General features: G+C 38.1%; 1 protein-coding gene across 3 annotated transcripts in view; it reads left to right on the plus strand.

Moving 5' to 3' along the window:
* Window positions 1-16,341, plus strand: part of tmem132e (transmembrane protein 132E) — a 386,941-nt gene that overhangs the window by 277,614 nt on the left and 92,986 nt on the right. For 2 of the 3 annotated variants that reach the window (XR_013195659.1, XM_077206567.1), the window contains exons 1-2: window positions 447-1,075; window positions 2,054-2,981. Coding sequence is in view for 2 of the 3 variants with exons in the window: in XM_077206567.1 (XP_077062682.1) it covers window positions 1,006-1,075; window positions 2,054-2,981 (998 nt within the window). In the remaining variant the exon portion in view is untranslated. Of the gene's footprint in view, window positions 1-446; window positions 1,076-2,053; window positions 2,982-16,341 lie in introns of those variants that run through there. The other variant, XM_077206566.1, reaches the window with a different exon arrangement.

Below are 16,341 nucleotides of genomic sequence, written 5' to 3' on the forward strand. Positions count from 1 at the left end.
TCAACAATGTCATTTGCTTCACAGAAAGTGGCACTCAATAGGTTGCATTCCAGCTGAGGAATGCATTGGTCAGAAATGTTTCTTAATGATATTTTGCTGCTCTTTGTGCAGAGATTTTATTTGTAGTAGTAGTAGTAGTAGCAGGATAGTTTGGCACAGAGCATCATCCCAGTTATTATAGTTTATTTCCTTCTTTGACCTCTCGAGAACTCTCTGGGTGATTGGAAGGGTAGATCACCTTCCACCCCCATCCCCCATATCCATTCAAATGTATCTTCCAGGGGCTGTTGGATGAGGAAAGGAGAAGAGCTAATTCGTCAATGATCTTCCCACTAATCCCCCACTCTTTGCCTGAAGGCGCTCAAGCTATGCATCCCTCCCCCAAACCCAGCCCCCCTAACAAATACACTCTCCCTCACACAGACACATTCAGAGTCTGCCTCGACACGTCTAGTGGGATAAGATGAATGTAATAGGGTAGTTTGTAGTCTGCCACGGTGGTGTCCTGGGAGGAGTGCTTTTGCACTGGCTGTGAATGAGAGCTAAAGAGTTTATTACAGTTTGGGGTGAGGTGTGGTGAGACAGGGCGGTGTCTAGGCTTTGTCTCGGGCTGTAAGAGGAGAACGGGATCTGCTAGGAGGAGTCACAATCAAACAGGAACTGCAGAGAATAGATGGAGTGAGCGAATGCTAGTGGGAACTCACTCCGATCATGCTGCAGGGCAGGAGGTGTCTTCGGAGCCTCTTAACAGGCACAAGTGATCAGTGTCTTTCAGATCTTTGAGCAGGTTCTGGATACAGTTGGATTACTACTGAGAGGATACAACTCGTCTGCTTTCAAGTTTGGAGACTTTGCGCAGGTTTTCAATGCTTGAACTGAGCTTGATCTGCAGCTATCAACCTTTTTCTATAGTTTGGCTCCAGCTTCAAGGATACTCTTTTTGTGTACCTGTGAAGTGATTAAAGTTGTGAAGTACCCAGTTTAAATGCAAAGCATTTGTGGAATATGGGACAATTTGTTGTTCAAGTGGATTTGCCATGGATTTTCTGTTCACTTCGCCTTGTCATTATGATAAGTAAGTTTTATCGTCCCCCTGATTTTAGAGAGCATGTTCCATATTTGAATAGAGTGCATGATGATGAATTGAGTTCTCAAATGACATAAGTGCCTCCCTTTTCACACAGTAACTCTACAACAGTGTATTCTATAGCTTTTTTATTTGGTCAACTTTGCTTTGAATATTAGCAAAGTCCAAGTGTCTCTATTTCTCTCCAGTACAGGCTGATTATTATCAGCGTATTGAAGTTCCTCAACAATCGATTGGGCATCTAGTCCTGGGAAGTTAATCTTAGGAGCCCAAGAGATAGAGATCAATGATTTCTTCTGTGTACAATATGTTATCGGACAAACTGTTGCATGCTACTCGATATATCACCTCACTCCAAATAGTGAGAATTTCTGTCAAAGATGATCAGCTCCATCCTCTCACTGAAGCCAATGTATTCACTATATGAATGTATTGCTCATTATTTGAATTTCTAAACACCCAACTCATCCGAAACAGTTCATTTGAAAACCTCTCTCTCTTGCATGCCGTTCATCAGCATCTATTGTCAGAGCCAACTGAGCTCTCGAGGCATGAAAGGGAGGACAAGCATTCATTTGAAAAACATTGTTCACTTTCTTGCAAAGTGGAAATATTTCCCTGCCACCAGCAGATACAGAAAAGATCTTGAATTCCTTTCAATGCAATGAATACGCTTTTTATCAAGCCAACACATCACTACTTGTCATTTTTTATTTGTTTTCCATCCAATAGCCACTTGCAGTGCTGTAACTCAAGAGTCGTCCCCTGTAAAGCTGTATGAAGCTGAGTGCCTACTTAAGGGTTCAGTGTTAAACAGGAGCAGGATTCCATGAACTCTAGAGTTCCTAAATTCTTAAATCTGTTCTACTGAGTTTCAACCTGTGTGTTTGAAATTTCGATTCTTGGCTACCACCAAATAGTATCAGTGCATATTTAACAGTATTTCTTCTTGTTTTGTCTTTGCAGTTGCTGGTAAAGTTTCCCCTACCAGTTCCGATGCCCTCTTCAGTGTCCCTGTTCCTAGTACCACCTCCAGTCCACCAGAAGTTTACCTCCCTGCTAATTTTAAGATCTCCAACACACAGTTGGCCTTCTTTCTCCAGGAGACCCGAGTTACATCATATGGCAGCCAACGTGGACACCCTCTTCAGCGCTCTGAAAGCTTTGTGGTCTTCCAGACCAAGGAACTGCCTGCTATCAACATCTCACTTGGGCCTTTCACTCAAGACCAGACATTGTCCAAAGACCTACTACAGCCGTCAAGTCCTTTGGATATTCCTGGAAGGCTGACGGTCAACTGGAAGGTCCGGGCCTTTATTGTACAGTCTAGAGTGTTTGCTAGTAACCCATTGGTTCAGGTGCTGTTCTATATTGCAGGACGGGACTGGGATGACTTCAAGATTCAGGACAAGCTTCCATGTGTGAGGCTGCATGCTTTTAGAGATGTTCGGGAGATCAAAACTTCCTGCAGGCTTCAAGGGAATCTGGCTCAATGCTTGGCCCAACTGGATCTCCCTTCCACATGGTTTAATGTTAATGTAGCACCATTGGGTCGCAGAAAGTCTTCAGGAACAGATGGGCTTGAGTTAAGTGGGGAGACCCTTCAAGTGGAGCTTTACTATACCCTACATGACCCAGACAGCAATGATGAGTGTGGGGAGAGCTACCCACGCCGGGGAGGGGCATCCAGAGGGGAGAGCTCATCCCAACAACCCCTTCTGCGTATTGGGAGCATCAGTTTGTATCAGCCCAGTCAGGAACAATTGGTGGTAGACAAACAGCTTGACACAAACCTCTTCCTGAGGTTACCAGAGAGGCCATTAAAGCCAGGAGAGATCCTCAACATCTACCTGCTTTTGGTCCCAAATTCAACTGTGGAGCAGTTTACACTCAAGTAAGTCCTTTTCTTATTGATATGTGTTTTGGGGTGGTCTATCAAGGATTCTGCTAAATAATAATCAAATTCTTAGCAAAATGATGAAATTCTTAGCAAAATACCACGTCAACGGTATTCCTGTGTCATTCACTGTCTCAATATCTGAATGTTCCAGAGAGCTAAAAAAACAAAAAAACTAATTAACTTACATTCCTTACAAGGTAAAAACTGATTTCCAAAAGATGAGACACAAATCACAGAAGATCTAACTAAATCTCTAGTGAAGTGCCAGGCTTTAAGAGATTGTGAGAACGATTCTGCTTTTCAAAGTAAAGACATAATGGGTATTAATTGACATCTGTTCAAATTAAATTTCTCATGAGCTTGACCCAGTTCTTGTTGAATTAGAGCCAAGGGGATATCAGGCATATTTCTCATCTGGCCTGTGTGTTTTAATTTTATTTCTCTTTGTCAATAGAATTGGAGGGTTAGGGTTCTTGTGTAGTAAAATTATTATTTAAATCCTTGCAGACAGAGGAAAATTTGCCTTTTTTCTCCCCAGATGAGAAAAATGGAAGGTAGGATATTAGCTGCTCTTTGAGGCATGGCGAAGGAACGCTTCATTCCTTCTAATTGTAATGGAAACTCACAGACTTCAATTTAGAAATTAATTAGGCTTCGATAACTCATTAACATGAACAGGAGCAGACAGAGCTGTGGTGTTGCCTTAGCAGGTATATAGTTCATTAAGTTTTATCTGACATAGTCTGAGCTTTAGTCTGTGTGTCTACAGAGTGATTTGTAGTAGAGTTTGACAGTCATTATGGGTCAAAAGATGTTGCAATTGGTATACTATATTATTGTTAAACTTTCTAGATCCCCACTATATTGGAGAACAAGAATGATACATACATTTCAGTGCTCTGTTAAAGTACTGAATGCACTAGCTCTCATGATAGTTCTAATTTTAAAGAATTTGTTTTTAAGGTGAACTGTCATTTGTTATGCTAGTTGTCTTAGTATGCTGACACCTAGTGGTGTGGATGCAAAATCACATTATGACCTTGTCAGAAATTATTCATTTATTCGATGATTGAAAATTCCTGATAATAGGAAGGTTAATGAGACAAAGCAAGCTGTAATTGTCTGGTCATATGTTCTTAACATGGGTGTCTCAATGAGGCAAATGTGAAAATCAAAACAGAAAACAGCTTTTATTAGGCTACCGATGATGTGAGTCTACGTGATTTAAACAGAATTTTCAAAGGTGCTGTTCATTACTTTTGGTAAAGCCTTTTTAAAGAGTGTGCATCTTTAAAATAGAGAACATATAAATTCATAAAATATGTCATGTAGCCTTTCAAAGAAACCTGTTAAAATTACAGAGCAGATGTGGGCATTTCACCTGCAGTAATTTGTCCATATAGTGAGAGTACAGTGCTGCTTGTCACTACAAGCATCATGATCCATTTTCTGAACCTAATCCTCTTAATGGTATGGCATATGCAGAGAATTTTCCCTAGTTTGGAAATGAAATCTGGGAGAGTTATCTTAATACTGTGGCACCAATCTGATTGATATTGTAAAAAAAGCAGTTGCCTAATTTCTATTCCTTGTCATAAAGGAATGATTTAATAACTTTTTTCCAATCTAATATCTTCAGTGAAAGTTCATCTGCAGTAGTTTTTTAGTTTACTATGATATTAAAATCCAAACAGTAAATCTCTCTGAACTCATACTTTTATGCACTTGTATTGGAGTTTTGTGTGGTCCAATATGGTGGCATTAATTCTCTGAGGAAAAGCTGAAGAGCAATAAAAGCTCAGGCCGAAAGAAAGGAGATGAAAGTCAGAAGTTGAAAGTTCTGAGCCAGTCAACTCAATGGGAGGTGAATTAAACTGTGCTGGGAGCCAAAAGTTGAGGGATACCAACAAAAAAGGCTATTAAAGATGTAATAAAGGAAGTCTTTAAATATGAATTAAGCTCAGATGAACTCGCCCCCGACTTCCCACCATCAGGTTCCTTTCATTTTTCGTACATTATAAGACATTCTACTGTTTTCATTTGTTATTTATAGAGATTGCATCTTAAGGGAATTAATCATGGAGAAATATTACCTTTGAATCAACAGTGGTAACCCGCTAGTCATCAGTAGAGTAAGAATTACTGCCTCGCCATTGGAGAATGATCATGAAAAACGTGTGTTGTACATGTAACAACTGAAACAAATCACAATATTTGGGTCTACCGGGGGCTACTTCCGAACTGTTGAGGCAATACAAGATTGTTGTGAGTATCTTATTAGCATTTAAATTTATTTTAAATTAAATTGGCTAGATTGGTACATTTACATTTGGTTTCCAGCTAATCATGCAAACAGCTGTTGTGAGGCAAAAGCAAGTGGCACCATTCAATCATTTCCCAACCCAGGAGGTCCCAAAACTGTTCTAAATAAAATGTTTTCAAGCTGAAAGCTAAAGCTGTTAAATTGTACAAAGACAGAATAGTTGACCTGTCCCATTAGATTTTTTCAGTTTTCTCACCAAAATCAGTATGCGTTTAGTTAGTGGTTATTAATATTGGTGTGAAACAATGGATATGAATCATGTTCTGAAGAATTTTAGCTATATATATATATATATATATATATATATATATATATATATATATATATATATATATATATATATATATATATATATACTTTGAAAAGGGGCCATATTTAGGGACCAGAATAACATTGAAACTTGGAGGAGAGCCCCATGGACTTGGACCAGTAAGCAACCACCCTAAACTCCTTAGAAATCACCAAGCAGCACCGTAGCAACAACCCAAAATAGCCTAGAAACTGGATAGCAACATGGTAAAAAAAAAAAACATTCCAAACACCTTAACGCAACTGTAGCCTTGTGGTGGTGAGATAGCACTTTTTATTCAGAAAATGTGTAAATCAATTTCTGAACAGTATTAGCATTCACTAATTTTATTAGTTTGGGACTTTTTTTGTCCACCCATAAAAACAAATTGCATCCACAAATCACATTGAGATTTGGCCAGCAAACAGTGAAGAAATAATGGAAAAATATGCTTTTTATGCATAACAACTAAATGGTTCAAAGTAAATCGCCCAACTCAGTCATCCTATGCATACATATACTGTATGTCATATTTGATACAGTAACAGTCAAAAGTTTGGAAACATTATTTTATTTTATTGTTTTAATTAAAGTAGTCTTTAAATCTCAGCCAGGCTGGAATTGAAATAAACTGGTTTCTCTTGTAATATATTTTAAAATGTTATTTATTCCTGTTATAGCAAAGCTGCATTTTCAGCATGGTTACTTCAGTCTTCAGTACCACATACTTTGTCACTGTTATCTCACCTCTTAGAGACTTCATAAATTATTTTCAAGAATCGGCATCCGTTGTCTGAATATGTCAGAAATAATGTAGATGTTAACATTTGTGTATCACAGCAACATAATGAGAGGACAGTGACCGCATGTTTGAGGTACTGCTCACATCCATCTATGACAAGATAAATGATAATATAAAAGAGGACAGTAACTTTTCAAGGTACACATGCATGCCATTAGACAACAGAACAGCTGCAAGATGCAGAACAATCCCTGAGTTGTCATGATGTTTGTTGAAGAGGGCAAAGGTTATAAAAGCACATATACACTCCAATTACTCTGAGAAAAAAAAATACTACATTGCCTGAAGGTTGTGTATCATCGCCCTGTGTCCAAAAGCTCATTGTGTTCAGTGAGCCCTAGTCTCAAGTCTGATTGGGTGACTCAACAGGGTGTCACCTCAACGCTCCTATGCTCTGCTGGTCAGCCACATCTGGCCACGTCACATTCGCTCTCATCATGCACCCACAATGCCCTATTCCAAGCCTTGCTGACATTGGCCACTGCTGACCGCCCCCGTGTTCTCAGATCTTAATAGCCATCACTTTGTTTTTTACTTCTGCCATAAAAATCTTTAATTAGACGCACCACCTGTGCGAGTATTTACCTCAAGCTTGTAGTTTTTTTGTGCCTTGTGAGGAAAACATTTAGCAACAGATAATTAGTGTCGGGGAAGTGAGTCTGCCACACATAATTTAAAGCAGTTAAGCAACTGATGGCAACTAATGGCAACTAATGTTAACTACATTGCAAGCTGTTAGCCACTATATTGAAGCTATTTAAACAAGCAATATATTCTAGTATGTAATTATTTATTCTGTTTTCACCTTTTATATAATACAATTAATCTGGCTCAAAAACAGTGTGGGAATAAATTAATTTGTGATATGATTTGTTCTTTTGTAATAAATTAAAATTAATCTTGAATAAGAGTGGAAGCATTAAACTTGATCAGATATTTTTACCCCAAATACAACTAAAAAACTAAAATATAATGCAAACAGGGATGAACAGCTGCATTTCAGTTGGCATTCAAATTAAAACCTGCCCCGCCCCTTTACAAACAACTGCAAGTTCCTGTTTGAGTGGAACGCCCACATTTCAAAGCGACAGATAGAAACAAGTCCCCGCCCTATATTTCGATAATCTGTTATGTTCAGATGTATGTCATAATACGGAAGAAAATATTCTGTTTCATTGCAACTTTAAAAATGACACAATATATGGACTCAAATTGGTGAATAATTTCTTTTTTATCCAAACAAACCGATTCACCAAAAAGAATCAGACTTGCTACACACATGATAGAGAGGATGTTTCGGTACAGTGTGCCTCATTTCACTCGTAAGTAATGCTGTGTTCGTAATGAGACATAAAGAAACTAGGTTGTAGTGTTTTTAACATCAAATACACGACGAGCGATAAAATACATTATTGGAAAAATAATGAAGAAATAAACTCAGTGCAGGTCTTTTTCGCCTTTGTTAAGATATTGAACTTTTTTAAATGGTGGCTGTAACATTTAGGAGCTGCTAACCGGCTGTTTGAAACACGACACAACATTTATTATACCCGAAGGAGAAAGGTCTCTTGTTCTCTCCCGTGCCTATTATACTTCAGAAGATAAATCGAAGCACTAAAACAGACAGATTTCAATCAACCGCAGTCTTTATCCTTTCATTTTACATGAGTAAATGCAGAGTGTCCCGCTCCTCGCATCCCTCCAAACACCGATTCGACACACAAGGTCATGCACATGTTTACTTAACTTTTCTTTATATTATACCAAGTCCTTTTGATTTAAAGTATTTCACACATAAAATTGCTCAATGAGCTTAAAGGTTTGTTAACTTAAGCAAGAATTTTCAAGACATTGATGTTTGTTATTCTAATGTAGTCTGTAGAGAAATAAATTGAGAGCTTTGCTCAAATAGAACTTATATAAAGCAATGCAACTGCTGTCACCTGAGGATGCCACTTAATTTTATGTTTGCAATAGCAGTATTGGCAAAACAGTACAGTTTACTTGCCAAGTTCTTTTGCTCATAAAACACGGCCGTCTGTGCCACCAAGGATTAAATCATTACAGCAAATTGGTCATGCAGCACCATTCTGTCAAAGTCAATTGAAATCTTATTGCGGTACATTTACGACATTTTCTTCCCCGCTTGGTTAAGCCTGACCAAGATAGAAGCTAAACGCTACTCATAACACCAACCAACATATGTTTTACTGTTGTGATATGCAGAAACAGATTTTTAAATTGACATATGCAAATGCATCATAGTCAGAACAGAGTTACAGTTTCTCTTTTCCCTGATACAGTTTCAAATACATAACCACAGACATGAATATAAGCTTCATCCAGTGTTTTTTTAGTAGTGCACTTTACTATGGAAGCTGGTTTTTCCCACGGAATAAAACTATTTAAAAGATAATTGCGACTTTTTATCTCACAATTCTGTTTTTTTTCTATTGCCAGTTATAAAAAGTCAGAATTTAATGATATAAACACAATTGTGAGTTAGAATTGCAGGATATAAACTTGCAATTGCGAGGAAATAAAGTCAGAATTGCTGAATTTATTTCTCGCAATTGCAAGTTTATATGTCGCAATTCTGACTTATTTTTTCTCGCAATTCTGATTTCTTTTCTTGCAATTGCAAGTTATAAAGTACAATGAGGGGGAAAACAATTCTCAGAATTGCGAGTTTACATCTAACAATTTGGACTTTATAACTCTCAATTGCATGTTATAAAGTCAGAAACAAGCTTCCATACTCTACGCAGTAATATACTTTGAATGTGACCAACAGCAAATTCTTCACTGCTAAAAACAAAGCTTATCCTCCCTTTTCTGTCATAATGGCTCATACTGTTGTGTATCACTGTCACAAAGGGGTCACTCTTGGGGTTAAAAAATATAATACAATTAATTTGTAGCAGATATACATGCTTACAATTCTGCATTTTCTAACAGGAAGAAGGAAAGACTTTCTCTTTCACACCAATGTCCTGTTCAAACAGGAAATATGGGAACACAGGAAAGAATTGCACTCTATGAGTAATTTCATGAGGTCTTTAAAGAGCGACCTAAATAAAGATGGTTGAAAGCATTAGCTTACCAAGTAACTGGCCAGAGAGTATAATCATTATAGCTATAAAGAAACACTTCAGTCCTGCTGTGAATTTCGGCATGTGCTTATGTACTGCAATAAAGCTGTTATTCTGACTACAAACCTTCTTAAAGATAACTCACTACCTAATGAATAATTAGTTCATCTGTCATGATGTTGACACTAAAATCCATTCTTTTATTACCAACAACTTTTATTATTTCAGTATCACTTTTTTCAGCCCTAAAGGGATTAATCTCATAGGTGGTGTATTCTGACAGAGTGCTGTTACATTCTTATTAATGAGCTTCTGTGTTAAGGGGTGTAAATGTTCCTATGTAATACAACTTTATCTTTTCCCAGTTTATTATCCAGAGGCAACTAAGGTGACTTCCCAGAAAAGTGTAAACACAATCAAAACTCTGTTTGTCATTGCACTTGGGATTTTGCACTGTGTCCTTGAATCCACAAGACTGTGGGATGTCCTATTTGATATTTTAGGTTTCAGTAGGGTGCTCATAAGCACCCAACTGATGTGCCCTTGATGTATCTTTTTGCTGATGCTGGCTCCACAGAGGACTTCCACTGCTGCATTAATGCACCAAAGTGTGACCACAACTTAGGCTGGCATTTGGGACAGGCCCTAACACAGTTTCCTAACCAGACGTGATCATTGCTGTGACATGATATATTTCCATGGTAATCAGAGTTTTTCATCTAACCAGTCGTGACAGCGATACCTGACAATTCTGTTTTAAAAACGGTTTCTATCTCTCCGACGTTGGAACAACAACATACACAGTATGAAAATTATAATCTCAGGTGCTGGTCATGTGCTTTATTTAATTTTTTAAGATTTAATGTGAGTTTGAATATCATGTTGTGTGACCTTTACAGACAAATACTGAAAGCGACAATGGATAATTCACCTCAGATCTTGAAAATAAGAAAATTCAAAATTCAAAGAAAATTCAATCTGTCAACATAAGGTGATCAAACAAGCGTATTCTATGACAAAGATTGTCACTCAGTTTGTATATTTAATCATTTAAAAATGTTGTAATATTCATGGATTTGATTATGTATATCAATTTTATTGCAAGTGCTGTGGGCTTGCAGAGAGACCTCACCCCCATGATCTTCTGATTGGCTGTGTTTTTTTTATTGATTTGCATTAAAATCTGGTGTGAACAGTGTTGCATCGCATCTGGTTAGGGCATGGTGTTAATGTGCCGTAACATTTACCGTTTCTCTGCAAACTTTCACTGGTAATATCCAGTCATTCCAAAAGCCATCCATTCGACCGGGGGTTTCGGGACAGAAAACCTTCTCTTGCAGGTTTTGATCGTATTGCTGGTCACAGAAATTTTTTGCGATGGAAAACAGAAAGCTTCTTGGTTTCAAAGTAACTTTTGAGTAGGCAGTGCTTCATATAGCACTACACTATTGACAATAGACAATGGACTTTTTTTGCACACAAAATTTCCCTGAAATGTGTGTAAGTCTGTTAAACAACATTTAAAGTTCCCCTGTGGTGAAAATCAAGTTTTTAATGTTGTTTATATGCCTATGTGCTGTTTTTAATTTGGTTTAAGACAAACCATGAGCAAATTCATAAGTCAACACCATTGCTGAGTATTTTCTGTAAAACTGCAGTGAACCAAAGACAGTCTTATTTGAAATCGCTGCTGCTTCTGACGTCACAAACTACCTTATAATGTACCATACCAATAATGTCAACCTGTGATTGTCAACGAGTTGACCTCTGAGCTGCCGTGAGTGAGTTAGTGGAGGCGGGGCTAATTTACATATTCATAGAACCGCGTATACTAAATGAGGCAAGGGTGAGTTACATTCAAACTATTTTAAGGCATGAAGAAGGCTTTTTCAATGAAAAATGCTTAAATTTGTAATTTTGATGATTAAAGATGAGTTTTAAGGGATACAATTATTGACTGCAGGGGGACTACACTTAGTTATACACTTAGGACTACTCAACACATGTACCTGATTAACTTCTCCTTTAAGCCTGACTTTGACAGACTAGTCAAACAGTTATACATTTTTGATGTGTAGCTTCTCAATCAATCAGTCATGTTAAAAGACAAATTAAAATTTGTCTGTGCAACCATCTGGCAAAAACAAACTTCTACATTAGTGGTTTACCAGTGTATGGTTAATTTTATCCAGATTTCAAGACTGTCTATCATATTGAAGTCCTCGGCTCCTAGCAGAGAAGGGAGGATACTGTCCCCTCCCACTCCTAGTAGTTGCTCAACATCATATACTATTACTGCAGCGAGAGGGACTCTGAGTACAATAAGCAGTTTCAACCATTTATGCCAGAGCATTTTCTATCGACTCGTTTCTTAGGCTCCCTGAAGCTATTTCATGTTCATGTTTTTGATCTTGCGTTTTTGTACAGATCAATAAAATCTCTAAAGAAGCCTTCTAAGCACCCAAACCCCCCTTCTTGCAAGCTCTCGCACCAAAAGAAGCGGTGAAAAACCACTGTGCCTCCCATGTCTTTTCAACAATTGTTTTTCTTCAGTTTCTCAGCAGAATCCGAGGCGCAAATTTGTGGGTCCGATTACAAAATTCTTTGACATTTCATCACCTATTCAAACTCATTTTGCTGTCACACAAATGACATAAAATTGTGCTTATAATTTCCCCTCTATTCCATGGCACTGTTCTGTTGACACAAACAATAGCATGAAATGGCTTGGTGAGAAGGCCGCTGGCTGACACTGAAATTGATTCTAGTGCGCACATGCTATGCTTCGCAGTGCCAAGAAGGATTGGCCATTGGCTGAGTGTCCAAATCATTATGTGTTCCGGCAAATAGATCTTTTATGTATATTAGACTAATAACACTCTGTGCATCGGTGTCGGCGTGCATTGGTGTGTTTGTGTGTGTGTGTGTGTGGGTATGTGCTTAGATCAGACGGGGGTGCCTGCATGCTAAAGCCTGACATTATAAATGCATTTCCCCTCCAAGTGTTGGCACGGAGTATAAATACAAATGCAAATATATTGAGATCTCCTGTTACAAGCCTGTGCTGAAGACTCTCTTGAACTTGGCCCCCATATTGGCGTGTTAGAAACGCCTGCGTGATAAATGCTCTCTGCTGTCCACTACTGATGGATGTCATTGAGCCGAGATGGCTGGATTTCCATGCATGTCTCTGAACTGGTCTGTATTATTCAATTATCAAAGACTTAAAGGTCACACATTTTTTGCATTCTGCTGTAGTGCTTGTCGAAAGGGCATGTTTATTAGAAAGCCTGTGGTAGGTGTTCGCTTAAGTTCGCTTAAGAAAAGATCACTTGGTTTTTTTTCCCAGAATAACAGCATGGTGTTACTCTACACCAAGCCATATCAGCTGGTAATTGTAGCACTGCAGGATATCTTTTTTCCATGATTAGATTCATTATGACTCATCACAGGCCCACGCGGAAGCTGTCCCGCGAACTCCGCAGAATTAGGATGCTAATCATTCAATGCTCTCTACATCGCCCTCCTTTTCTGTTTGTTTAGTATATAATGTAACATATTTAATTATGCTTATTTCTACTAATAGACTTCGATCAGGACACCATTTGATGTGAATGAAAACAAGACAGTTGTGAATGCAAATACAGACTTTTCAGTTGGTAGTACAGTTTTAAGGTCATTGGTTCGATAGTAATCAATATCCCATCAACGGAATAATCGTGCGGACTAAAGTAAGACCAATTAAACAAGATGTACTTCTGTCCTGTATAGCCTTGCTTGCATTCAAGATTAAATAATTATAACATCCACACTGATAGATAGACAAGAGGGGTGTATTCTGATTTTAAATCCATTCCACAGATTTTCCTCAAAATTATGCTTTAAGTCAATAGCCAGATCATTTTATATATGCACATGTACATTTCACACCTGCAGTTGATCAGTATTGATCTCCGTCAATGCAGCCGGCAGCCAATGGGAACGCAACAAAGTCTATCTCAGATCATGAAGTTTCTTCCTGAAAAGTGTTTGTTTTGTGCCGCATATTATTGATGAACGTTGCTCATTATAAAACTTTCCGTTTTGACACGTAAGAAAGCATGGCATATAGATATACACGAAATGTATATAAATGTAACACTATGTAATTCTAAAGTGTTTTTTTTTTTTCCCAGTCATCCGAAAGTGCCCCAGAATGATGAAAAAAAAAAAAAATCTTCAAATGCCCCCTGACTCCAACTAAAATCCCCCGAGTGAAGTCAGGCTATTTCCACCTCTGGAAAGACATGATTGTACAGTTGCTATATGTGATACAGTAGTGAAGGTTTCTGATTTGGATGAGATTACAGTGACGATACCATGTGCTGTTGCATTGTCTATCGGTGTTGTGAGTATCAGTTTAAACTGCAGACAGTGAATGAGACTAAAAGGGAAGTAATTGGAGTACATTACAGTAATTACACTGACACTGACATACTGTCCTGCAGTCTGAACAACTCAGACAGGTCCTTACTCCTTCTGTGTCCTCTCAACACGCGCACACACACGCACACACACACACACACACAATCCTCAGGGTGGTTCGCCTGGGGCCCAGAGATAAGGTAGTCTTATGTGCAGCTGTATTAACAAAAGAGTCAGGCCTGACACCGGGCTCTGGGAACCACTGCATGTCCCCTCATATACACTGATATGTTGGAGTGTCTAGGCCTCCTGCGAATCAGGTATTTGCAACCCGGGTTATCTGGCTGCGTTTGGGGCAAATTTATATAAAATATTTTTTTTAAATATAAAATAATAATAAATATAACACTTTACCATAAGGTTAATTAGTTAACATTAATTAACTGCCTTAGTTAACAGGAACTAAGAATGACCAATACTTCTACAGCATTAATTAATCTTTAATTAGTTAATATTAATTTCAACATCTACTAATACATTATTAAAATCAAAGGTTGTATTTGTCAACATTAGTTAATGCACTGTGAACTAACATGAACGAACAATAAACAGCTGTATTTTTATTAACTAACATTAACAGAGATTAATAAATACTGTAACAAATCATTGTTAGTTCATGTTAGTTAATACATTAACTAATGTTAACTAATAAACGTGTTTGGTAAACGTGTTACCAATATTACTGACTAACCTAAAGTCAAACTCTGAAAGACCATTTTTGAATGACAATAAAAAATATTTTAAAATATTAGAGGCCTTGTCCTCTAATACATTTTCATTTAAAAAACGCATCTTTTTATCTCCGTTTTGGCCATCCGTACACACTGAGACAGCGTTTTTATTAATGAAAACTAAGCTTTTTGAAAACGCTCTCCAAAGTGGATACATTTGAAAACGCAGTTTGCCGTTTGTAGTGTGGACTGTCCAAACGGAGGTATTTAAAACGATGACATAAGTTTAGTCATGTGGCGCATATTGAACCAATAGATATTCATGTTTATACCGGTATTGTGCCTGTTATGTGCTATTCACTTTCAAACAGTTGCTAAAATATGTTACTTTGTACACTCTTCACATCACAGTCCTGCAAATATGACAGAAAATGTACTCGCTTTTGCTGTCCTGCCGCAAAACATGAGAGCAGTCGCATGTGGTGAGTAGTGCGACCAGGATGCATCAGTGAATGGTGAGATATTTTGCTAAATAAAATGATCCTGCCAGAAGAATTGCACGATAACTTTACCATTTATTTTTCCGTCTGCATTTCAGCAAGCTTTTGTGAGGTTTTATGCATGCGCAGTCAGGTGAATTTGGCATTTTCAGACATATCAGTGTGAATGAGAAAGTTCTGGAAAACATTTTAAAAAGCTAGTGTGGACGGAGAGCGTTTTTAAACGTAAACGCCGTTTTCAAATGTATCCGGATTTTTGTAGACTGTGGCGAGCAGGACGAGCCCGGTGGCATGATTACAGATGAGCGACACCTGAGCGATGCACCGGTCTCACGGAGGAGCGGAAGCATAAAAGGAGGAGCGACGACAGTGAAGAGAGAGAGAGGCCAGGCCTGGACTTGTTTTATGTTTTATTATGTGAGAGCAGTCGTCCGTGAGGGGCTGTTGTCTTTTACTTTCGTTTTTGTATTTCTTTATTGTAAGTTATTTAGTATTTACATTTTCGCCGGTTCAGGCCTCCTTCTTCCCATAATATCTAACTGCGTTACGTAGACGTTGCCTAAATCTGCAGCAAACAAGCTTTCAAAGTGACTCTATATCACGAGTGTATTAATCACAAGCAACAAACGATCCACGCACCCTCAGTGCAAATCAAGAAGTGCTGTTGTTATAAAAAAAGTGCTGAATTTCTCACACTCATGCTGGATCCACTATCCAGCTTTGCTGGAGCATGAGGGTTGTGTCCAGTCCTCTGGGATCTGATGGATGAGATGTGATGGATAAGACCCCTCATGCTCACAGCTCCCCTGTAGCTAGAGCACTGCAGACGCCACACTTCTCACACGCTGCCTCTCACACTTCATTTCTTTGCTTTTTCATCTATTCCTGCTCCTTTTGAAGGGGCACGTACATTTGCCTAAGAGGCCTCTCACTGTGACATAAATGAATTTCGCAATTAAACGGGCATACAGGAAATATTATGATTGTTGTACTTCAGCATCTCACTTTGTGGGGCGCTGATAAATCTAATCACACCAATTTAAGGTGGAAAGATTAGAGGAATAATTGGTTTATTTTGGCTTTTCATTTTTGTAACTATAACGCATAGAAATGCCTCCCTTTCCTGCACAGAAAATGAAAGTGGTTTCTTTCTTCATTTCTTTTTCCCTGATAGAAATAAGAATGTGAACAAATATCCAAACAGTTCAGTACT

The sequence above is a fragment of the Siphateles boraxobius genome, unplaced genomic scaffold, assembly GCF_051911475.1.
Source record: "Siphateles boraxobius isolate OS27281-9 unplaced genomic scaffold, OSU_SipBor_1 56, whole genome shotgun sequence".
Classification (NCBI taxonomy): domain Eukaryota; kingdom Metazoa; phylum Chordata; class Actinopteri; order Cypriniformes; family Leuciscidae; genus Siphateles; species Siphateles boraxobius.